We start from the raw sequence: 26,862 nt of genomic DNA on the forward strand, positions 1-26,862 counted from the left end.
AGTTGTATTGAGGACCAGGGTTTCACACTATACTGACACTGCCTCTGTATCTACGGGTGAACACTTATTATTTATTTATTATTATTTATTATGGGTTCACTATTGACTCACTAAAGGATTACTTAAAGTCACTGTAGTTCACCTATAGTTACTGTAACCCTGCTATAAGAGATACTGGTGGATGGAAACATTTCTCTGTTGTACAGATTCTTTGACATTATTGAACATTGTTGCATTAACCATTCATATGTCATGGAAAAAAAGAAGTACTTTTTCGGTAAGGAATGTCAGACATGGTTTGAATGTTTGAATGGGATCTGGCAAAGTACCAATCTACATCTGTATAAAATGCAATTTTAGTATTATCTGAAATTATCTTTTCAGTTAAGAAAAATGATTTACAGATATGTTTCTCAAATCAAAAGGATTAGAAAGAAACCCAAATCTAAGACACTCGATCCTGCAGCGGAAACCAGACTTTGTGAAGTAGCACGACCTGGACAGCACATTTGGGTGTCTGGCAGCACCAGCCTACAACTGTCACACTCCGGGTCAAAGATCATCGTGTGTAGACAGAGCAGAACTTCCTAATTATACATGATAAATGTAATCGTACACAGGAAGCATTTCTCGCCACAATTTTCTGGCTTAACCTTGTCAGATGTGCCAGGCTGGCGAGGAAATTGGAGGCAAAAAGGTGTCTAAGTGTCATATCTGAAACATTAGTGTATTTGTTATACTTTACAACATGTACATAAAAATACAGGCAAGAATTGATAATTCCAAATAACCAATATTCTAGGTTTTTGTATGGAGCTTTGTGAGCTTGATGATAAATCAGGAATAACATTATTAAGGACCAGAGAAACCGGAGAAAACGCTTCCATCAGGCTGTGTGTTGTGATAATGATACTATCTGGCCTAGACAGATCTCTTGAGTGAACCCTGTACTCCTGCTGGATCAGATCAGTGCCCATAATGGCTGACTGCAGCCAGAGGGTCTCCAACCAACTGACACAAAACATGGCGCCAAGACAGAAGCGAGACAGATGGACAAACAGACAGATAGACATTCAGACAGACATCCTGTCTCGAACCACAAATAGATACAACAATTAAGTCAGGTCTGGTCATTTTCATTGCACTGACCCTTCGCCCCTCACCTCCTACACATGTAAGGAGACAAATTACTACTGCAGTTGGGTTTGACCAACAACTCCAATGCAGGAGAACATGCGATGTGAAGGCTGAGACAGCGGACATAAATCATACCTGTATTTGATCTGTGGGGGCTCTGGGCGGGGACGATGTGACAGCATGCACCCTATGTCTCTGAACCCTTAAGGGGCTGAAATGGGTCACTTGTTTTGCAGGGCCAGCCGTATTTTCAGTGGTTTATAAATCTAGGGACAACTGTTGTGAGTTTGGCCTTTATTGTGAGGTTGAAAAAAACCACAAAATAAACCAAGTTTAAAATTTCAAAAGATTTCAATTGTCTAATGAATGCTGAAAGTAGGAGAGGGAATTCATACAACAAGTTGTAACAGTGCACTCATCAACAACAACACTGGGGCTACAATTATGCTGTTAAAAGTCACAAAGAAACGACACAAAGAATCTCGCTGGCCCGCTCTCTTAACAGAAAGCCTTCCATCTCAGTCAAAGAGCCATGTTTTCATCGGCTATGCTTATGCCTGCTTGCTATGCATTCCATGTCAAAGGTATACAATGTTGTATGTCATTGGTAGCAGTACCACTTTACAAGTCGCATGCACAGCACACCTATACAACAATGCTTATTCCACAAAAACATTACTAAAATTATACAGCTTTTTTTCTCTGGTGTCCCAAGGGAGATTGCTATGTTCAGGAAGTGCCCTTCAAAGTTTCCACCATTGTAATTGTACGGTTTAGATCCAGACTTTGTTTTCTGCCTTTCAGAGCCAGTTTTGAAACCCCATGAGGAGACTAGTCTCTGGGCTAGGCAAAATCACAATTGCATTAACACCCAAAGAGCATTTCATCAGAGCCGGCAGGGCCCCGTGGTCCAGGACACCTGTAATAGAGTTTCCCCTCTCAACGACGCAAAAACATTTTAACTCCTATCGGATGGTAGGTTTACCTGCTCCTGCCTGAATGGAACTATGCTGCTGCAACTGATCAAATCAGGCCAAACAAATTGCATTTGTTAAGAAAAGGATAAAATGCTAGCGCCCACAAAAAAACATATTAGCAGCTTGATCTACACAGAATACCCTTGGCATAGTATTGGATTAACAAAGTAACAGAAAAAGAGAAGAGGATGTGTAGAAATCCAAACTGACTCCTTTCCTGTGCTTTCCCTTGCTGCTCTGCTCCTCTGCGTACCGAGGAATTACCACGATCGTATGCAAGTTAGGGAATAGATGGAGGGAAAACACTTACATGCAAAGAGATGTATTGGATTACTGTGAATTCAGCTACAGTGATGCTGCATGCCAATCTCAACATTGACATACATGGTAGTTTAGGATGCATAGATATAATTAATCTTCTAAACTACCACACCCTTGGATTTTTTAAGCCTTCCTCAAGTTCATCTAAAAATAATCTGAACAAATCAACACTTGTGTCCATTATTTTCACTATGAAATACATGAAAACTATCATAGTCAAACATTTGGTATTGGGAAAGGGAGATATTTTTTCTGTTTGTTATTAAAATAAACAGAGACAGAGATGTCTTGGATGAACTGGTGTGTGAAACACAGGGGAGAGAGAGAGTGAGAGAGTATGGGAGAGAAAGAAAAAGAGAGACTAAAGGGGCCTGACTGTCTGACAGACAGGCAAGCAGATGGACAGGAACTTGGCATTAGGGAATATGATTCTGCCAAAGAGTGATCCATAAAGACTTGAGGAGGTCGAAGGGCACACTTTCTATAATGACTCATCATCACTCAGTGGCGTCCATGCTGGGATGGCCTGTGAGTGTGTGTGTGTGTGTGTGTGTGTGTGTGTGTGTGTGTGTGTGTGTGTGTGTGTGTGTGTGTGTGTGTGTGTGTGTGTGTGTGTGTCTCTGGGAGAGAGGGCCAGTGGATCTGCTGAGAGATAGCGCAGGATAAACGACCAGTTCTGCTATTGTAGGCCTCTGGGGAGAAAAGAGAGATCTCACTGTTGTTTTATCAGAGCCCTGGCCAAATACTGTCACCCACAACATCAAGTAATCCCCTCATTAACATTATAAAAAAAAATAAAAAGGTTTGAGGAAAACACGGGTGAGAAAGTGAAAATAACATTCACTGGGGTTATGAAATATGATAATGTCGTAAAACGTATGGAATTCCTTCTGTGTTTGACTTCTCTGGGCTGGGTAAACACCACTGGATGGACTTTGCCATGGCAGCTGTTCCCGTGGTAATGTGGTGGGTAGAGGAGGCGGAGCCAAAGAGGAGTTGTGGCGTTTTCATGAGCAGATTTTTTTTTATTCACAGCCGGTCATTACTTTTAATACAGCGCAGTCCGAACTGACCACTAAAAGGGTGGCGCAGACTGTCAACACCTTGTATATGGAATTCATAAAACAATGGCTCACACTAAATTCCCCTGCTGCATTCTCAATCAAGCTGCTATGGCAATGACTGTGTCTGTGTGCATTTATGTGCGTGCACGTGCAAGGGGTCATATTTTTAGTTGTGCAGCATCAGATGAATATCTCCATTTCTTGGCAGTTGACAGCCTGTTTGTCATCCACTCCACAGCAAAGAACTGACCTTCAGCAGCATAACTACCTTTATCCTGCCATACCTCTCCCCTCCCTTCATCCTTACATCTCCATTGCCTCTCTCACCCTCTATCTTTCTCAACCCTCCCTCCCTCTACTTCTGCCTCACTTTTTGCACTCTCCCCTTCTACAGCCTTTGTCATTGATCGCTGATGCGATTGGCTGCCTCCATGCTCAGTAATGACCTGCCCTGGTAACCAGCCGGCTGCTCCGCTCGGCCCCTCGTAGATTGAACTGTCAGATGGCAGCGATTAATGGCTGGGCATAGAGACACAGACTCACACCTGCAATGTCCCACCCTGCACTGCCCGGCCAATGCGCTGTCCCATCCCAGCTCAGCAGGTACAGTAGATGTCCATGTATGTATGTGCGTGTGTTGTGCACAAACCTCTTGTAAAGATGGATACATATTCAAGCATGTGTAGGTGCATGCGTTTATAGGTGCATATAAATCTTTGCTTTCATCCATGTATTACTGCCCCTGGGGGTATGCATGCATTTTGCCATGCTGCAGTGGCTGATGGGAAGGTATGATGAGGGGCTAAAAAGGCAGGAGAAAGGACACGGAGAACGTCAATCAATAAAAATAATAATGAAAATGTAGAATCATACACAAACTACTGTCACACTATGAATGCTGATTAAAAAATATACATAACTAATACACAAGTACAGAACACACAATTCCCAAGGACCTTGAAAAGTAGAAAAAGTAGTCAATTCCTCCAAATCTGAAAAAAACTGAACTAACCACAGTTTGCTCCACTGCTTAAATGGCAGCATGTAATCATTATGTGTCTGCAGTGCTATACTTTGTTGCCCCCTGCTCTTCTTTATTACTATATTAGTTATGATTGCACCAGTAATCATTCACTTATTCTACTGTTCACACTTGAGTCACTCTGCGCAAAAGAATCAGAATAAATGCCTAAAATGCTAACATATGTTATTCCCTCAAACAGAGATGAGTGGGGTGTTTGGTCTGGTCTCGCTCTGTCTGTCTGTTGAGGCGAGCACTGCAGGCCCACGCGGCTGTCCCGTGTTGTACTTGGCTGGCCGTCTGCTAACTGTCAGCGCAGTATCTCCTTACACTGATGAATGGGTAGTTTCCAGACCTTTCCCAAAGCTTTCATTCCCTTGTTCCAACGCTTCATCCAGAGGAATGGCCGAGAAAACAAGGGCTCCTCCGCCTGCCCACCAGCCTCCCTCAAGGGGAGCGACAACGCCAAGACGGGCATGGAGGCTAAATTTAAAATGCTCCCTTCAAAAGGGGGAGAAAGAGAGATGGAGCGAGGGAAGGAGATAAAGAGCGAATGAGATGTAGACAAAACACAGCAGAAGAAAGACAAATGAGAAACACGAGAAATGTGGTGGGAGAGAAAGAGAAAGAAACGTAAGGAGAAAAAACACAGGACAGAGGATGGAAGGAGAATAATCCTCTGAACAGTGGACATGTGAATATCAGGCCAGTAGGGGTTTGGTGTGGTGTGTGAAACGGAGATAAAAATCGATTAGCTTGTCCACTGACCCAGTGAGCAGCGGAGCCCCCCATTGGCCCAGTCCTGCCACAGCCCTGACAGAGACGTCCAGGCCCAGAGGCCCCTAGGGGTCCCTTCTGGACACTGAGGTGAACAAAGTGGTGCCCTCCTGTCAAACTAAAGCCCTCAAGAACCAGCAAAACAACAAACCATGCTGCAATGCTTCACTGCTCTCTGATTCCACAAGAGACAGGGGAGATGTAGTGTGGGCTGCTGAAAGAGAACACTGTGTGTAGAGCTGGTGCTCAAGATACACAACTAGGTACATACTTAAGGGGAAAATATTGTCAGTTAAGAATTTCAGCCAACTCAAATCAAGCTCAATTTTATGAGAATATAAGCTATTTTAGTTGTTTGACTCTTGTATTTATGGGTTTAAAACCTTAGTTCTCTAATGTCTCATAAAATACTGTATAACAGCTTAAGTTAATAGTAGAAGCTGTTAACTTTTAGTAGTTACTGTATTGAGCCTTAGACAGTAAGGTGTGACAAAGGGCTTCATGAGGCAGTACAAACATGACTTTGATTCCAAACTTATCTGCACAGATATATTAGTGTTGTTCACCCACTTTGATGTTTTTGTCTCTTAAAACTATTGGAAAAACTGACACCCTCCTCTAAATTGAAGAGGAATATCTGCTTAATCTAGCATAGGAAATCATTTCTGAAAACCGCCTCTGCCACGTCCTGTCAGTCAATAGTTCAAATTTTGAAATATTGACATAATTCCAGAAATGGTCAGGTTATTTCTTAGAACATTCTAAAAGCACTGGCCAGACAAATTCCCACCTGTTGACAGGCCCTGAAGCCTCTCCCTATGGTTTTATCGCCTTGTTTTCCCTCGCAATTTCCTCAGTCGGATCACTGGTTGTGGAGCACCTCTTTGATTCCTGGCTCATTGTGGTGTATCTGACCCTGGAGGTCGCAGAGTGGAAAGAAGTGGATGTGTCACCACTAAGCTCTTCTCCGTGTTAGAATAATATTTCTATGTTGCATTTAGGATGCTAACGCTAATCAAAACAGGACATCCTGAGGAGGGCCGTGCTCTCTCTTCCCTGGCCCCGCTCACCGACCGCCCGCTTTATGTTTTTGTGTTTGTAGAGGAGCGACAATCCCAGGAAGCCGCGAGAAGGGTTCATCAAAGCTCCGAGCGGGGGGCCCCGGCTGCAGGATCGCTGGAATGCGGCGTGGAAAGGAATCTCTACTGTCCTATTGTTCCCTTGTTTCCTCGGTCTCATCACACGCCGGCACGTCCAGTTCACTTACAGGTAAGAAGCGCTAATCAGCCCTGCATTCCTTTCCACGGCCGCACTCTTTCCTCTGCTGAGATCCTGGCTGACCAACAACACTTGTGCACACACGGAAGGTGCACGGCTTATACGGACACACACATACACACACATTCATGGAGGGGAAGTCATCAAGACAGCACTCTGAGGACAGGGACGTGGTGTTTCCTTTTCTCAGACAAGTGATCGCACGTGGAACAGTGAGGTGAACATTGGGGGTGCATGCCTCACTCGACAACACACAAGATGATCCACATCCCAAAAACTCGGCGCGGGGAACCAAGAGATGTCCTAATTCATCCAGAACTATGAGAGAAAATACAATGAGAAAATTTGGTTCACCTAGCATTTTCTTTTGGTAGTCCTGTGTGTAAAAATGTTTCACAAAAAACAGGAGTGCCTTGATAACTACCACCCAAAAATGCTACCTATATATATATATATATATATATCCTACAATCTTTAAGATGATCCACCTGACTGTCCCTAACTACCTCGCCTTTAATAATAAAGTTCACAGCTTGTCCTGACTTTTTCTCTCTGTGTCTCTCACTGTAACCATCACTGTTTCAGCACTGCAACACAGGCAAGACAGCTGCTGTCAGATCCAATCAGATGAATGTAGTGCAGCTCAAACTTCATCAGGAAGGCCCCAGCTTTGATCACATCGCCTACCCTCATCTCTCCCATCCAGCGGGGGTGAGAGGTCACTGCTTAATGAGCTTCAGGGTGGAGAATGGGGGCCTTGTTGTGGCAGGGATGAAAGGTGTACAGGAATCACATATACATAGCACACAAACACATAAACATACACACCTGACTGCTACGTCCTGTCCTCCCTTTTCAGCGACAGATGGGCATGACCCGATGCCCCGTTTCACCCCTGTTAATCAGAAACTACTTTCCTTCTCTCCGCCCCTCCCTCACTCCTTCCATCTCTCAGGCCAGCCCGCTCCACCCAGGGAGATCCCCGAGCAGTGCTGGAACACACTGTTATCGCCACATTCACAAAGCGATTGTTGGGTAATTCCTGTTTATAGCTATGCGCTCTCACCAGTGTGTAAGAATTTAAAAAACCTAATGTTCTCTCTGTCAACCCTCAATGACAGTGATTAAAAAGAATGTGCACAGCCAAACACTTCAGCATACCTGCCAAAGATTTTTACTATTAATTCAAACGTACTATTAATTCAAACGTTCGAACGTTGGTCATATTCAAAATGAGTTAAAGGGTCATTAAAATATGGGCAATTGGGACAAAATTGACAAATAGGCTACATTTTGTGTACCCACGTATTCCTGTTTGGGGTAACTGGGTAAGATATATAAATAAAAAAAGTAAAATGATCATACCGCAGCCTGTAAACTGACACACAAACATAACATCATGTCTGCAGTCTGGAGTAAAGTGCAGCAATGATTGGCAGCTAGATTAAGTCATATCAAGCCTCTTGTTTAGTCTTTCTCCTCATAAAAGCACTCAACAATGTAGTAAAGTGACTTCGAGCAGTTAGCTGATGTGAGACATGAGGCCAGACTGTCGGGCCCTGTTTCTACCACCTGCTTCAGGTAATTGATTGGGGTATAAAATGATTGAGTTTCTTTAATTAGCTAACAGACATCTCTTCTCAAAGCACGCCAAGGAGTGCTAACTTCACACCGCCTCATTAATAGCCCGGGCGAAGCGCACCATCAGCAATCTGTTGACATTATAACTCCTCAGACATCAGAACGACACAAATCAGTTTGATGTCTGTATGAACTTTTCAGCTCAGCAAAATGCCATTTATCTAAGACCAATTTGTGATGAGAAAATGGCGGCGTGTCACACATTTGACGACTGTGCTGTATACTCCGCAGAGCGCCTTTGTTTTCTGCATACGCACTAAAACTCACACGTACACACTCAGCTCGTCCAAATAAGAACATACACACATGCTTGCTTCCCCTTTTTAAACACACATACACACAAGCACAATCTATAAAAATATGCTTAGCTTGGGACTGCTCTGTTGATAATGACCTCAGCCTTGGCACTGTACTGGGCCAGACCAGACTGCCGACAGACTGGAGGCTTTTGTGTGGACTCCCTATCTCTAACTCCATGACCTTTAAGGGGGACAAGAAAGCAGAAATGCTTTTTTTTTTTTTTATTTAGAAGGGGTAAGGCCCGCTCATTGTTCTGTGTTGGTACGGTTTCCCCTGTGGTAAACAGACAGCGGTTCCCAGGCTTGACATGTTGCTGCACACCCTCCTCCCACCCTCCCTCCATCCCTTGGTGTTCCCACACTGCCCTGTCTGGGTCGCTGCACCATACCACCCCCCAACAACAACACACACAAACTGCCACCAGCATAGAAATACTACCGCCTCGATCACCCATAAGCACAACTACACACTCTCACTTTTTCACCTGCCACTAGGGCCAGCATTCAAAAACTAACACTCGTCTGTGCGCTTTAATGCATTATGAAATTCCCCACATACATGATGACTGAGATAGAGGAGAGCAGGGAGTGTAGAGACGAGAGTGAAGCCCCTGGGGCTGCTGTGCCAGGGCCTGGGAGGGGACCCATGACGAGGCCTGGAAGCTCCCTAGTTGCTCGGGACAGGAGCAATCCTTCAGGCGGGGGACAACAGTGCATAAACAAACTACTAACCTCATCAGCTCTCGGTTTGCAGCCCTGAGACTGAGTCTCCCTTCATGGTTTGGAGGGGGGTGAAACGTTTCTCCCATCGTAAGAGAGGAGGAAAGTGGACGATATGTCAGACAGATGGGGGCGTTGATAGATGAGAGGGCCTAGGTCATAGTCAATCTGCCCCCCCCCCCAAACTCACCAACACACACACACACACACACACACACACACACACACACAACTGATATACCCACAAAGGCTGCATGTGTCTGTAATATGCTTTACACCTGGTTTGACAAGCATTCAGCAGCTTTAAGCCGCGCTGCTACTTGTTCACTGATTTACCCCTCTGTAGACAGTTCACATAATTGTTACACATCCAAGACTTTGAATTAGAAAACTACCGCCCTTGTAAAGCAACTGACAGAAAGCTCAATTCAAAATGTCAGCAGCAAATGATTGAATCTTACATTACGGCCTTAAAATAAATGATTAAAATATTTTTAAAATTGAACCAGCTGAAGGGTTAATATAGGCCTATGTATTTTTTCTCCCTTCAATATAAACCAACTATTTTTTTTCCCATTATTCCTGAGTAGTACTTGGCTTAAAAAAATAAAACATGATAAGATAAACTGCCTATTTGCATCAAAAAACAAGTTCAAAGCAACGATTAACAAAAGTGCAAGAAAACAGGAGTAACCTCTGCCATGGGCTCCAGTGATTCTTGACCCAGTCCATTACTGAAGGAGATATGGGACATTTGTATACGGAGCTTTGGCACCAAGCAGAGCGCGGGCAAAGAGCCCCGCTCCGGGACAACAAGGGCTGTTTAATGGGGTCTCTATTTCACTTTCCTCGCGCCGGCCCGCTCCCTCTCACCTTTTAAATGGGCCGATCTATTAACCGTTTTAATGAGCTCCGCCAGACAAACGCGAGATGCATGGCCCATTGCACAATGTGAGGAGGACAACGCACTTCTCAGCTCCGGAGAGGAAAGGCGCAGACAGACAGCGAGACACCGAGGCTCGCGAGGCCTCTCTCTCTCTCTCTCTCTCTCTCTCTCTCTCTCTCTCTCTCTCTCTCTCTCTCTCTCTCTGTCGCACGCACGCACATCTTTTCGCGTGCAAATCAGGGGTGCCAAATTCACCAAAGATTTGCATCTAAAAAGTTATATGAACCACAGTTTTGGAGACAGGCGGATCAATAAGTGATGACTGACTAAATACTGTGGTAAATGTGAAAAATTATTATCAAGTGCACGAGTGTGTGCCTTTGGGACACTGGATTTGAATGCTCCATTGCCACTTGCTTAGCTTCCAAATCCTTTTAATGGAACATTCCTTTAGATCTATGTTTTACACTGCGTTCAAAAAAATCGAATTAAAATACACAGTACATGTCAGAGGTCTGTAAATCACAACATCACGGTTATGTGAGATTAATCGGCATTTATTCCTAACAAATTATCAAAGACCTCTAAACACACTTAAACACATTATAATCAAGATGTTTTTATTGAGACACAAATATGCTAGACCCTTAATTAGGCCTACACCAAGGTAGTTTGGATCTTTAAAGCCCCCCCCCCCCTCCATTTTGTATAGCCCACAATTCACCACGGGGTGCACGGCCTGCACGCCTTGGCTATACTTGTTGGGAAGCAAAAGCGAGTTTTTGTGGCGCACCGCATTACATCTGGACGTGCGGACTAATCAGTCAAACTCCATCAATCAACCTTACGTTCACCACCTCTCCATCACCTCCTCTATTACATCCACCCCCTTTTTTATCACACGACTTTTCTGCAAGGAGGCCCCGTACATGCCCGTTTTAACACGAGTTCTCCGGACAGGCGGGAGGCACACACTGAACGCATTTACCAGCAGAGCTCTTATGAGGGGTCTGGGAATTTAAATATTCACGGTTGACACTGTGCAGACCTGGCTCGGGGCCAGAGCGGGCCCGCTCCTCCCGGGACCCAGAACATTCCCCCATTCTGACTGAAGAGGTAGAAATCTTCGTCTTCCATTTCGAGAATAATAATCGTTAAATATACACGAGGATGCCTATTAAAGAGACTGCATCTAATAGTATGTAGACACGTTGATGCAGTTGTTGCTTCTTCATCTTTGTGTGCGTTTCTGGTAATAAAATCTAAAAAACATTTTTTAAAAGGTCTGTGTTGCACAGTGACGAGAGAGCTGGAGGGCCGCTAAGAAGAAAATCGAGTGTTTTCTTTCCTTTTGTTGATGATGACTATGATGATGACATTGTGTGTGAGCGCATCTATTTCCGTATGCCAAACTACTTTCTAAACATTCGACAGAATCACAAAAGTTATAAAGACCTACATTCACATTTGCTATGCTTATTAAACTTCATCGGGATAATGGCTTTACTTTTGTGAAGTAGCCTAAACAAATTAAATAGTAACTTGCTCTTAACTGACCACATGGAACTTCTCCATAGCCTGCTGCTTATTGGCGTTAACTGTCTAAATGATGTATAAGTTGCAGCTGCTAAACCATTATGTTTTATTTAGTTAGCTGTGCTTGTATGCAAAAACACAGGTACTCTTTATGCAAAACGGGATGTATGGTCACTGAGCTGACTGAAGCTATTATAAAACCACAGCCTTTAGCCTAAATAAAAACGTCTGCAAACACAAGAATAATGCAGGCCTGGGTCATTACATTGTTGCCTTTCTGATTTTGACCTCCCTGTCTAATTCTTTCAAAAATGTCTGCACTACAATTCTAGATTAATGCTGTGCGTGTTACAATGAGAGGAACCTCAACCATTAAAAGTCAGCGTTATAGAGTCAAAACTCGAATGAAAGGCAACACAGCACAGAAATGTGTACGCAGAACACTAACAAAAACTATAACAACATGTGCTTGATTGACACAGCTTTAGAAAAAAATAATATAACTCTTGATAATTTATTGTAGCAAATCAATGCACGAATAGCCATATCAATCATCTCCTTGCATTAATTCTTATAGTTGATTGGGTCCAAGTAATTAAATCGATTTAATGACAAGAGTGTTTCGATATTACACTTAATTTAATCAAACTCATTGCATATTTTAAGCTATTATTTGATCCTAAATTAATTTTGTTAACAGAGTATACGACGCCTGCCTCGTACGCTATAATCATATTACATGGAGTGTAAAGTCTGCAACACTCGTGGATCAAAAGAACTAAAACATTAAAGTGTGAATTCGGGGTTTTTTTTCCGAGTGCTTAACAATCTACAAACATTACGCGTTAATACGAGCTCGGAATGACTCACAAAACAAGATCCCCTTCTCTGCAACATTTACCATGCCTGTCTAAATCCTCGTTTTCTCCTTATTTCTTTCCATCAACCTGCCTTTTTCCAAATTGCTCCCCGCAAACTGAAGTGACCAGCAGCCCACAGCAGCAGTGTGCAGCAATTGCAATACAGCTGCCGATGCACGGGACATGGGATTTTAACCTACAATACACTACATTACACTACAGCGCCCACTACATGCAACGAGCAATTCCGATACTGGAGCGGACGCCCTGCAGAAAGTTCCTCCATCGCTGCCGAAACTTTAAACTTTACTCTCATGTTGTGACAGCGTCTCATTCTTTTCTTCGCGATAATATCATCGTTTTGTCGCTCCTAACAGGTGGAAGTAAAGATTCTGGTTTCCTGGTGGTAATGAAATCGTCACAGAAACTATTGATAAACGCAGTGATAACAGCGACAGTATATAGGTATATAAGATGGCATGTTTCAAAAGGAGAAAAAGAAAGGGATGTTGCACCTACTCGTGGCAAGTTTCCGTGCCCTGCCTTTGGACCTCATGGTGCCCGTCTCTCGGCGTGGGTTTGTTTGGATTTTTTCTTGGATCTTTTTTCCTCCTTTTTGTTTTTTCTCTGTCCTTTTTCTCTGGGTTTCTCAATCCAAACGCGCTATCTCTCCAGCATTGTCAGTCTGGACACCTTCGCACATGCGCACAGCCCGAGATCTGCCGGCAGCAAGTGCCAGAAAAAGTTTGGGACGATTTATCACTTTGATATTAACCTGATCTGGTCAACATGTGTGCATCGTGGACATCTCCTTTCGCGTGTCAGAGGTTTTCAAACGAACACTGAGTGAGAAAGCCGGGCACACTGCAAAAAATGTCCAACGTTGTTGAAGCCTGCAGCTTCAGTCGTGTTGTTTATCTAACACGTGAGGAAACTTTGTAATTGAGATGCGTCCAGTTCAGTTTGGACTTGTTTCAGGACTTATCTCAAAACAAGAGCCATGTATCTTCAAATAAGGCAGCAAAAGGCAACTCAATTAGGTTGGACAAAACTCTGCTAACAAGTAAAAAATCAAGTTAAACTACAATAAAGCAATGTAATAAAGATATGTCAATGTATTATTATTATTATTATTATTATTTTAAGTTTGAGAATGAGCACTAAATGAAATGTTTTCATAAGATGGATATTTTTTGCAGTGCAGTCAGCACCCCGGATCTACCGAGTGCCGAAGACATTCATTATAACGATCCCTATTCTCAATCATTCCTGCGCACCTTCTCTTTTTAAACGAAGTCACATTCATCAATGTTCACTTACATTACCAATACTGAATATAGTCATAACGATTTTATATATTTTAATTGTGTTCTGACCATTATACCGAGCACTGGAAATTAATGTAAAACTTCCCCCCCTCCCTCTCCCGCTTGGGCACCCGACTGACAGCTCTAATATGAGAGTGCACAGGTCTCTCTCTCTCTCTCTCTCTCTCTCTCTCTCTCTCTCTCTCTCTCTCTCTCTCTCTCTCTCTCTCTCTCTCTCTCTCTCTCTCTCTCTCTCTCTCTCTCTCTCTCTCTCTCTCTCTCTCTCTGCGCTGACAATTATTAATATGTTAAGTGCTTAGTATTAATGCCTGTTTGAGACTTTTCTGTTGCAATCAGTGCGTAAATTTCATCACTAGGTAATTGCCGAAGGCTCGAAAAGGATGTTTTCACTTGATTTAACTTGGAAGGAGAATGGCCCTACCAAGAAAGAAAAGTAAAAAGACTTTAGTCCAAACCTTCATCTCAGTGGGTGGAATAATGTTTGGATCAACTTCTTTTCGCTCTGGATTTAAAGAAAAAGGCCACACTCATAAATGCATGCCATCCAGGCACTAAAAGTCAATAAAATCACTGCATGTCTGCTGTTATCACATAAACATTTTATAGAAGCATATTTAGATACTGAGTCATATATCAGCAACATAGAGTACCAGCCAGATACAAAAACAGCAAATCATGATTTGTTACCATTCTTTACATTGTATTGCTAAAACTACAGAAACATTGTATCCACACATCAGACCGCGCATTGATATCATAAAGCCTATTTGTCCCCAAGACAGCTTATAATTAAAGTAATTGGCAATTAATTAGATCTGCTTGAAATCATGCTGACCTTGTACGATCACTTTAATGGGTTGTGAACTCGAGCTATCGATTCTAAACTGTGTTGAAACTGATTAGAGTCCTGACATCATGCCGTGTCATGGGGGGAAATCATTTAAGAGCTGACCAAAACCAAAGCATGCCATATGGTAATATCAACAGATATGCTGCGACCACGCTAATAGAGATGATGCACAACTGGGCTCATAAAAGTGTTTCGTCCGACTTATTCATTTTTTTTATATGAAGTTTTTTGTCTAAAACTATAGACTAAACTAAACTAAAGTGGGACATTTCTGAATAGATGTTCCTTATTTAAAGGGCCTTTGGCTTTGAGGTTAATACTGCTAGTTTATTGTGGTTGTACCTCGCTCTACCTCTACTGTAATATCATAAATGATGCTATTAAGTGGGTTGCGCCTACACACCGTGCCTGAGAAGGTGGCGCGCCGCGAGTTCGCACAAAAACACAGAGGGAGAGAGGGAGAGAGAGAGAGATAGAGAGGGAGAGAGAGAGATAGAGAGGGAGAGAGAGAGAGAGAGAGAGAGAGGGAGAGAGAGAGAGAGAGCTTCAGGCGGCGCGCTCAATTAGCCTAAATGGAAACAGTTTTCATTCACCGCAATAACTCACTCTACTCTTCCCTCGTCTCCTCTCCTTTCTGAAGCACTTTCTCAATACATATTTTATTATGATACGATGAACCCGGTGGCAAGGCGGAGCGCCGCAGAGATTCCCACAGCCCCGTGGATTGTAATTATTAGAAATTAATTGGGTTCGAGACCCCCAGGGTTGCAAGTATAGGCCCATATACTAAAAGATTCCCTCACTTTGTTCCCTTTGCTTTAAATTCACTATAAGTAGCCTACCATGTAACAAACTTGTCTAATTCAATATTGTTTAAAGCGAGAAAATCTTCATTCAAACAAACAGTTTTACATGTTACTGTATAGGCCTATTACAGTAGTAGCTTACTCAGCTGTTAAGGGGTTAAAAAATAACATGATCTGTATTAGGGGCTGTCGAGGCAGACTAAAAGTGAAAAGGGAGCCTCCGGCACAAGGAAATTACCAGCGCCCGCGTGACCTTTGAGCAAGGTAATCAATCAAGTGATCAACAGGGATATTTATCACTGCTTTGTCCAACCAAACCTGTGTGTAGAAACAAAATAAAAGATGGAAAAAAGAGAATATTGATATTTAGGGATGTTGAATTGGATAGCCTTGAATTATTAAAAATACCAAACATAATCTTTCTTTAAAGGTATAGCCTAAAATTAATAAAAAATAAAATAATAATACTAATTATTATCATTATTATTATTATTATTATAATACATAAGCAAAAGCAGACAGACACGCAATAGATAAAAGCCACATATCAACACTGTGGGCCCACATTTGGTCTTGCACATTACTGCTTGATATCATCGGCCTACTGACTTTTAGACAAATGTTACAAACATGTGTTCAGTCAGGGCTTCATTTGTTACAATTTATTTCACCTATTATTTTTTTTTACACTTCTCTGGCGAAACTAATATTGAATGAATGACTGCTATTCCTGCTTTTTGTTACAGTACTGTTTAGTAAAAACCTGCAAAGATTTATTTGGCCCAGTGCGTGCTGCCCCTGTGTGGAGAATTATCGACCCAATCAAAGCCATTGAAAGCTTCAAGTGAACAGCTAATGCAATAAAATAATACTCTGACGGAGAAAATAGTCCCCCAGAGTTAATATTATCGCAAGTTAAATAAACAAGAAATGTTAAAGAGGTATTTCTAACAACCATTTCGATCCATCTACACTTAAATTTTTTTTTTCATGAGATATATTTTGTGTTGTATTTTTGGCGGCAGATAAACAAAAAATGAAGATGAATATTAGATTAAAATCATGCCTTGGCCTGATGAGTTGAAGGACAAAACTACAAAAAAGCATCGGTATAACAATACTTGTAATTTCATATTTAAGCATGTAAAAAATATATGAGGTCTGGACGAAATGCCTGATCAAATCGTGAATTGTTGTAAATGTTTTGGTAGAATCTTACGTCGTGTAATCCAATATCTATGCTAGATGAATAATGTATGGGGGCTTACATTTCTACACTACATATATTGCGACCCCTTATTTTTAGTGTATCAATTATTCTGTCAAAAATAATAATGCATTTGTTAAGCCAAAATATGTCCGTTGTATATCACGATGAAAATCGTTTTTTTCCAAAACACTGGCTATGCTTCTATTCGAAGAGATATAAGATTCTTATTTTTTTGTGGGCGTTTGAATAAAACGACGCAAATTAACTACAATTCACCAAAACTAAAGTCACACAACCATTTAATTTGCATGTTTCAAAATAATAAAAACCACAAAAAGGTCGCTAAACATGAAGTACCAAGACCACAAACTACGATATGGTTCTGTATCAGCGCTTGTGATTGCATGAGGCTGAGCCGATGTTAAAAGACTACCTTCTTATCGAACATTCTTTATACTATACCGCCCCCTAGTGGATACTACCACGTAGTCAAGGCATAGAGGTGCTGAGTGTGTCGTCATGCGGCATTCAAATGTCAATCCTTGCAGTCATATTAAAAAGAAATAGCCTACATAACAGATATACTACAATGGATATATCCCTATATCACGACTGTATAAAGGCTGCAGTATGGGGAAAAATAGGTGTAACTGATTGTGGGTTTCATCATTTCCAGACTTAGTATGGATCAAGTGAATAAACCCAAAAGCAGAAGGTAACATGTGACTGATTGATGAGCTGGCCAGGCTTGTACTGAAGTTAAAGTGCATTTTAACAACCGCTTCTGAACTCCGTATCCAGCATGGGAGACAGATTACGATGCGCTCCTGAGACAATTTGTGGAAGTAGTATTGATAAGGCTGGTGTTGGCCATGGACATATTTATCTGTGAGGACTGCTTGATGACAGGGTCTTATCTACACACACACACACACACACACACACACACACACACACACACACACACACACACACACATCTCCAGATACAAACTCATCTCCATCAATTTCAACTGATGTTCTCCTTGGACAAGTGCCGTCAACAGAGAGATGTGACAAGTAATCAATTGGGTGGTCGGTCAGGTTTATTTATCTCCTTTTCCAGTAACAGCAGACAGTGGAATCCTTGTCAAGTTCCCGGTTGCACGGTAATTAAGGCATATACAGATGGATGGGATGCTTCGGACACAGAGAGTGAACCAGTCAATAACCTGCTGGAAAATGCCTGCAGTTGACTGCTTACAGCACAGTTCCTTGAACTTGAAACACACAGATAGAAATCAGATTGCTTTGTATGAACATTTGCCGGATAGCTATTGACTTTAGAGCTGAAATCAATTAGTCAATAATCAACATGCCTTTTTCACAACATTTTGAATATGTCATAGAAGGAAAAGCATTGGTGTAAATAATACAATTAATGACGGCTGAAATTCTTTTAGCTGCTTCAGTTTCAGGGTCCTGGTATTGTGCATGTTGGCTCACTGTCACAGATACCTGAATAGAACAGAGACATCTGTAAAATTATTAGTAACACCTGTACTTTTCCTACAATGACAAGGTCAAAATAACAAATCATCTGAGAACAAGGCCAAGTAGTCGATCAAGCATCTCAGAGGATTTGCTGCTTTTTCTCTGGTTTATATCATGTCTAACTGTTCAAATTCAATTAAATTTTATGTATAATGTCAAATCATAACAGACATTATCTCAGGACACTTTACAGATAGAGTAGGTCTAGATCACACTCTATAATTTACAGAAACCCAACAATTCCCCCCAAGAGCATGCATTTGGTGCGACAGCAGCGAGGAAAAACTTCCTTTTAACACGCAGAAACCTCTTGGTGGGCGGCCATCTGCCACGACCACTTCTTGTTTTTGTTGACAAAGCAAAGAATTCAAAGACCACCTTGGGCTTTGGAAAATTGTGACAGGTATTTCTCACAACTTTCTGATGTTCTATACTAAACAATAATAATAATAATAATAATAATAATAATAATAATAATAATAATAATAATAATAAAAGAAATCCACAGATTAAAGAATAATGAAAACAATCATCCATTGTAGCACTAGGTTTGATTGATTGTAATCAATTCAATTCAATTAATTAAGTGTCATGCCACTAAGTGGCCCATTCCATAGAGAATTATAAGCCACCACCAATACAACAGTAATTCATTCCACAGCTTCCGTATCCAATGTCCACACACAACATTCTCCACTTTTCACAAAACAAAGAACAAATAAAACATACCACAACAGCCACAACACAACAGTGCAACCCATAAATTGTCCAACTAGAGCCAAACACCTCATTCACAAAACAAAAACAACAGACAAAAAAAACTAGGCATCATAAATTCAGAGGTTGTCCAAGATGCAAGATAATCTTCATCAATATCTCTGCCAATAATATCCTCTAAGATTTGTAATCAAGTTAGGCCGTTACTGCTGATACTTCTGCACTACAGGCACTCCTCTCTCCAAAAAAACTGAAAGGAAAACCGAAAGTGGAACACCAAGCACACACTTTCCCACATAAACTGAGACTATCATGACACTTATCCCAGAGTAACAGCTATGTCCTAAGCCTGATACAATGTTCCCCAGAGACCTTGCTTAGTGAGCAACAGTTACTTCTGAAGTGACACACATCTCAGGGAGCGAGTTGTTTCACACTGGCATGAAGTGGTAGTTATGTATTAAATTACATACCTTAGGGTGAGTACAATAACATATTCTTTTTAAAAAGAATATATCAAGACACCTTGGAAAGGGATCCATACATGATTGTTATGACATTAGTTTTATTTACGTATCTGTAGAAACCCTGTCCACAGAAGGGACTGCAGTGGAAAGCACCATTTCCTCCAGAGGCCAGTGATGCTATGTTTTTGCAAATGACAGGCACAGGATAAGGAATTCAATATCAAAACCCAAACCAAAAATGTGGTACATGTCATGTCTTTGCTTGCCAGATGGTAAACCTGGGCTCCAAACTAAAGTCATGTTAGCACAGATACTTCACTGTGTAGCTCTTTAATACATTACATTATATAGGAACTCCACACACCCAAGACACAATTACTTTGTGCCCTGGCCACAATTGTGACACACCACATTTTCATTTTTCACAACAAAGGTGTTTTTCACAGAGGACATTTTTAAATGTCATAGTAAGGGAAACACGGGTGTAAATGAGTAAATTAATGATAGCTGAATTCCATTTGGCTGTAGTTTCAGGGTTCTGGTGCTGGCTCACTGTCATGGCTTACTCAATACTGGCACACGTCAGTAGAACAGACCCATCGCTAATGTTATCAGCAACCTGTGCTTTTCCTACTCTTTGAGCAAACAGTAATTATAAAATAATAATTAAGGTGTGGTTTACCACATGCCAATATGTTGGTAGTTCCACAACACTACCTAACCCTTTGAAGGCTATTTAAGGTAACCATTTACACTGTCAGAAAAAAATGCAAAATTTATCCAAAATGTGTCTGCCTTGAACAGGAACAGGCCTCCAGCAAAAAACAAAACAAAAGAAAGAACACAAGTAGAACAGGACCAAGCACCACAGATCACTGACTGCATCTTAAAACACAGTCAATAAGTTACATAGCTGCATATATCTGACATGTATTCCATAATCCACCATTACCAAAAGCTATTAGGTAAGCCTAACGTTACATATTATCAGTCAATTAGTTTGTTTAGTTTAGACTGTGTCTCATATTCAAAGGTCACATTTCAAGCATAATAGCATACAAAACCATAGCCTATAGCCATACCTAGCCAAACACTAAAAAATATGTATACTACATACATACCTACATGTGTCTTCTTTGCAGAATAATACAACGCCTCTCTTTCCTAACAAAGTTTTTGCAGAATTTATAGTTATCCTTGATTTGCTACTTTCTCTACACACAGTAAAATGCGTTGTTTTGCTGTGTTGTGTACTAGCTTACAAATGTAATGGTAAAGCTGATGTTGACAGTGGCACCAGAGTGAGTGGCACCTGTCTTCTTCTTCTTCTTCTTCTTCTTCTTCTTCTTCTTCTTCTTCTTCTTCTTCTTTTCTTTTCTGGCAGACCTGTCCTACTTTGAAAAGGTTCTTGTTCGGTTCCTCCAATCAGAAACAACGTGGTTACGTCACTCAGCCGCTGTCTAATCTATCCTCCAGCTAGAGCCAAATGAGCCATGATAAATCCATAGAAGGAGCTAACTCTATACTGTTTTTGTTGGCTATATTTTAAAGACATAGATTTGTGTTTTTGATGTAATTTAAAAAAATCTTTTAATCTTTCACAAATTGCATGCCGGAGTTTTTGTGACAGTGGGCCTCTTTGAAACTGTTAAAGATTTGATCTCTATTTGCTCAAGGCTAATGGGGTTGTTCCGCATGTGTGTTGATTAGTTGAGCTGTATCGTAGGAACAGGTCTGACTAAAAACCAGAAGCATTTTCAGCTTGCCAGGAATAAAGCAGAGAACCATTTACAGCAAGAGTGGGAAGGTATGACTGCACATTGCTTCTTTCTTTTCTCTTTGATACATCATCTTTTCTAAAAGAAAATGTTTTACACCAAAACTTACACAAACTGTTGTATCTTAAAAAAAATGCATATCAACATTTTGTAAGAAGTCCCAGAGTATAATTAATAAATGATGATGAATTATAAATGACCAAGAACTACCTTACTGTAAACGTGCAGTGTACACATTATAGCCTTGTAGCCTCTTAAACTGTCCTGTATTCATGTTACATTATGTTTTGCCAAAAACATTAGGCTTGCAGTGGGAATCAGTGACAGCTTTTCCATTTTCTTTTTAATTTATTTTAAAAGTCAGCAGATCTCAGATAGCCTACAGTGTAAGACACATAGCCCTAAGTAGGTCTTTGACCCAGAGTGTGAAATCTTGAAATATCTGATTATCCATATAAATGCCATCTGTCATGCATGACATGACCATAGACTGTATATATGACAACTAAATTGAGAGGATGCATTTAAATAAAATGCAGGCTTTATCTGGCTTAAATTAGTTAATCAGAAAATATATATGTCAGCCTTTGCATGTAAGAATCAGTTCCTATGTTGTTGTTTTTTTAACTAATTTTGTGAGTTTTAGTATCATATTGATCATGGCAACACAAGCTTTATTTTGGAAATTGGCTTTCTATGTCTCACTTAACTTCCTTAGTTACATATCGTATTGTGGTTTTGAATAAGACACAGCTGATGCAAACAGGACAGAAAATGTGCAATGGAAACTATTTCCATTTTGTGCAGTTGTAGTTACTTCTATAACAATAAATTGAGGTACTGGAGAACAAAGTATTATTGAGTATTTTGCTTTTCTTGTTTATGTGCTGCATATTCCCCAAAAGAACAGATTTGAAAGTTGAGGTGGAAAGAATTGTGCTGATCTTGCAAGTGATGTGAGTGAATACTAGAGTAGTATGAACAAGCATGGCTACTGCAAACCTGGATGATATTTGCACTATACCACAATGAGTATTTAAGGAATCAAAGAACATTGAATTTATGCCCATTCAATTAACATGCCAGCGTAACTAGAGTCCAGACTGTAAAAGCTGTGTGTGGTATAACATTTATATATATATATATATATATATAAATGGTTTATTAAACTTACAGAAGGAATATTATGGTGAAAATATTGATTAGTACTGCACAGTATAAATACCAACAAAATCCTATTCTTTGTCTGTGGTTCTAGCTTATTATTATTTTTCACAGTAAAATACTGTAACTATTTACCAATACATTATAATGTAAACACATTAAGGGAATGGACATTCAATTTGAATAAAGACACAATGAGACCGAACGGTGCTATGGGAATTTCAAACAACATTTTATTTCCGGTATGTATTTTTTTTAACAAGTCAAAAGTTTGAGGTGCATAGTCATGGAGGGAGCATGAGCAACATGGTCACAAATACAGACAAACAGCTGAACATTCAGAGGAAAGTTGAGGAAACCTGGGGTTGTATATGTGTTGAATGGACTACGCTGATGTAAGCCAAATATAGTAATTTTCTGCAAGATGTCGACTTACTAAAAAATACTATAATTTGTATAACATTAGTGTATAGTGTGTAATGTGTAGATATGAATTTGTTTTTTGATTAAGGGACAATTACGTTAGCAGCCGCTAGATGTGTAAAAACATTGTTGAAATAGTTTAAAATGCAGGACTGCAGTGGGAAAATGTGGAGAGGTCAGTGTCAGCCTGTGCTTATAATTCAAATCTCGAGCTAGCTAGCCTTGATCAACAAGATAATCTCTTTCAAGAGTTATAGGAGGCAGTTTGCTATAGGCGTGTAATATAATATTGACTGACACACAACAGGTCACAATATGCATCATAGTTTGGCATCGCTAACAATAATTTCACTATGTCAAATTTCTGAAAAGGAAAACCATTGTGTTAGTGCCAAAACAAGAACATATTGCTTCTATTTAATCTTATTTCATTTATCATCCTCTTGGATCAGGATTGTAGAAAAAGTTGACTTTTCTGCTGAACTACACCGACATTAGATCAATGGTTTGATCTTTTGATCTGTGTGGAATGTGGGAAGCAGAGAGCAGACGTCAGACTCTTGGCTTGGCAGTGTGAGTTTCAGCTGCTAGAAATACAGAAGTAGTATAGAGCGATATCCTCTACAATTTAGTACTGAAATGCAGCGGTAACAACAGCAGACGTGAGACTCTTGGATTGGCAGTATGAGTTTCAGCCGCTCTGGCAGTAAGAGCAATACTAACTCTAAGGAATCATAGTGGTCAGTCAGAACTCTTTGTTGTTTTAGTGAGTAAAGTGACCTTAACACTGAGACTATTTGTAACTTTTTAATGCTCACTATGGGAGCAATTTGATAAAGGATTCATGTTTGTACAAATTGATGCGTGCATCCTTTTCCTCAGAGATTTAGTGTAAACTTACACACACATCACCCCTTTTTTAAATGTAGATAAAATGTCCAAATGGGCACAGGGATTAAAATGATGTTTACTTGTAAGCAATCTAACTAGTAGCATTATCTAAAGCAACTAGCAACAATTTAAACATTATTTATGGTATCTTTTTGTTGTTTCAACTATGAAAATTGTAGCAATGATTTTATCACTCACTTATTTACATAAAATAAAGCTTTAGGTTTAGGCTAGTTGACAAATAAAATATCTTTTTTTAAATCTAAATCCAAATGTGCATTTTGAAATTGTATCTCTCATCAACTTCCACTAGAGAGATGATTATGTGATGTGATGGGCATTTACCACTGGGTGGCAGTCACACTGTATTTACTGTTCTGTATTGCACCACTGCAGAGAGGCATTCTGCACTGTACAGGGCAGACTCAGTACTGCAGCAATCACTACAAGCAGTTGGCTGACCTCAAGACTCATATAAGGTTTAGGACACATCTTCAAGACAAGGCAGAACAAAGTGCACAAGAGGGGCTTATGTGAAAAAACTAAAATCATATTTGCATTGCTTTTGGTGGTTTCATACCCCGGTACAATTTCACAAGGTTCGGCAACTAGATTTAGACTGCATTAAATCAGATTCCATTAGTTTATCAATTACACATATATCTGGCCTTCATTAAAACACAACACCACTCTTACATCCCCCTTATATACAGTACCTGTGTCTGGTTTGATGGGCATATTTTGATATGGAGGTTTTTCCACTTTGTCAGTAATTTTACTTAAGGGAAATCAATTCTTAATGACAGAGCAAGTCATAAATAAGAAAGAAAAACTAGTAATGGTCTTCACTCCAGTAAACATAAAAATCAAGTTAGGGATCACTGGAAAACACGGCGACCACAAAATTGGAGCTGTATCCACAAAAATACAAGTTATGCATCACAATCCCTACATGGAAAAAACCTGTATGTCGCAGTTAAAGTAATGAGTTAAGAAAAGTACACTAACAGACAGATCAACCCCACTATATTGTTTTCCTCTATAGGAAGACTTTGCATGTACATATACCCTCTTTACAGAGGAATCTGCACAAGACTCGTTAGACAAGGAAGCAAGTGTGTGTGTGTGTGTGTCTGTGTGCGTGTAGTGCTTCCTTATGTCCATAACATTTACAGTTTAACAACACAACAAGGATGCTGTATCACTTCTAACACTGCACAGTCACAGTTACAATGTTAGTAGCTATTACAGTTTTCCAAAGCAGATAAATCTGTTTAAAGGACAAATCAGGCGCAAAGTGAACCTAGGGGTTAATAACACGTGTACAGAGATGACCGTTCTCTGGGATATATTTTCATGCTAATCGAATGTGACCAGTTTTAGCCCAAACCGCTAACGAGTAAAGTATGAACGCCGTGCTTGAGCTATGTTACTGGTTACTGGTTGCTGGTTCGTCATTCGACTGATCGTGACTGTTTTCCCAAGATGGTGGCCGCCTGTGTACGTGAACGGTACTGTCTTTCTAAACTATCTTTTTAATAAACGTACAAAGTTCTCAGTGCTTCGGTTTACATGTAGGGACCCTCATTATGCTAACGTGGAAGTGTTGTGCTATTTTGAGCCTTGTTAGTGGTATAGAAATAGCGATTTCTTTTTACTTTACTCGTGCCCGACGACTAGCGTTATAAGCTAATTAGCGGTTTGGGCTAAAACTGGTCACATTCGATTAGCATGAAAACATATCCCAGAGAACAATCGACTCGGTACACATGTGTTATTAACCCCTAGGTTCATTTTGCACCGGATTTGTCCTTTAATGTAGATATACAGTATGAATCTAATGTCGATACATTAGTCCAACTGAAATTAGTACAGTGAAGATACATACATCAGTACAATGAACAGTGCCATGGACAGAGTTGACATCGCAGCCAGTCCAGACACATCTATAAAGTGCCTAATAACAAGTTATTGCATATTCTGATATCTGTCTTATTGCTTCCATTGAAAGCAAGAAGGGAAATGCACTCCAGTATTAGAGGGGAGCGGGCTGAGGTGAAAATTAAAATACAATCTTGCTACAGAGCTCTGTTCCGATGAGACACATGTAGTCAGACATTGCTAAAAACATTTTGACACAATGCCGTTGATAACTAAACACAACGTGAACATGTTGGATTTTGTTAACTCGTAATACATATAATACATATAAAAGAACAATGACTTTGAAGTCACTTTCATGATTTCCTGTTGTGTGCACCCACTCTGAACTGTGGTAAAGTGCTATATTGTTTGTATGCAAGGCCAGCATACTACTCTTGGGTATCAAAGTGGCTCTTAGTATGTGAGTGCATGTGTATAGGCGTGTATGTGCTTGCGTATGTTTGTGTGTAGCTTTCCCCTGTCATAGCTATTCAAGCTATGTGTAAGGGTGTGGCAGGTCAGAAGTGACCTCTCGTACTGAGAGTTCTAGAGGGTTCTAGTTTTAGTCAGCATTTTAGCACTAAGGTCATCCACGTTGACTTATCAGGAGATAAAGTAGAAGTGATATAATGAAGATTTTGTTGACTTTTCTTATTTGTCTTTTCTTAAACAAAATGTGATGACTTGTTCCCTTAAGCTGTTTAATTTGAGCATGTTCTCTCGATAAAATTTACATATAATTTTCATTTTGCCAAACAACTCCCAGCTCCCTCCAAACTCTTAATTACTTGTTACCTGTACTTACCAATAAACATTTTAGTGCTAAGACACAGTACTATTTAAACAACCCAACACAAACTTCTTATAATCTTCAATGCCCCTAAAGTCACACCAAGTAGTTGTTGGCTAATCTGAATTTCGAACTGTGCAAAACACTGAAAGTATTGGCTGGTTGTAGAGTCGCAAAAACAAATACGGCAAAGAAAAATGAACCACTGGCCTATTGGTGTATATATACACACATTCATTTGATAATGACATTAATATATTGAATATCAGTTTTAGAATGAATCAAAATATACTATTTATTGACAATATTTAACATCTATTCCCTGACAGTCTTTACATTCTTTTTCAGTGATCTGTCCCAATGCTATGCTGCCTGCATTCCCGAGGCACCATCAATGGACTTGTTTGGACAATATTTGCACAAATACATGTATTAATACAGGGTATCAGAACACGTTTGTATTGGA

General features: G+C 40.3%; 1 protein-coding gene across 12 annotated transcripts in view; it reads right to left on the minus strand.

The window, feature by feature from the left end:
• Window positions 1–13,416, minus strand: part of mecom (MDS1 and EVI1 complex locus) — a 135,666-nt gene extending 122,250 nt beyond the window's left edge. For 6 of the 12 annotated variants that reach the window (XM_031293198.2, XM_031293195.2, XM_031293197.2 and 3 more), the window contains exon 1: window positions 13,037–13,413. In XM_031293198.2, coding sequence (XP_031149058.1) covers window positions 13,037–13,073 — 37 coding nt within the window. In that variant the 5' untranslated portion in view covers window positions 13,074–13,413. Of the gene's footprint in view, window positions 1–13,036 lie in introns of all 12 variants that reach the window. The other 6 variants (XM_031293203.2, XM_031293201.2, XM_031293196.2 and 3 more) reach the window with 4 other exon arrangements.
• Between the last annotated feature and the right edge of the window lie 13,446 nt (window positions 13,417–26,862).

The sequence above is a fragment of the Sander lucioperca genome, chromosome 5 (assembly GCF_008315115.2).
Source record: "Sander lucioperca isolate FBNREF2018 chromosome 5, SLUC_FBN_1.2, whole genome shotgun sequence".
Classification (NCBI taxonomy): domain Eukaryota; kingdom Metazoa; phylum Chordata; class Actinopteri; order Perciformes; family Percidae; genus Sander; species Sander lucioperca.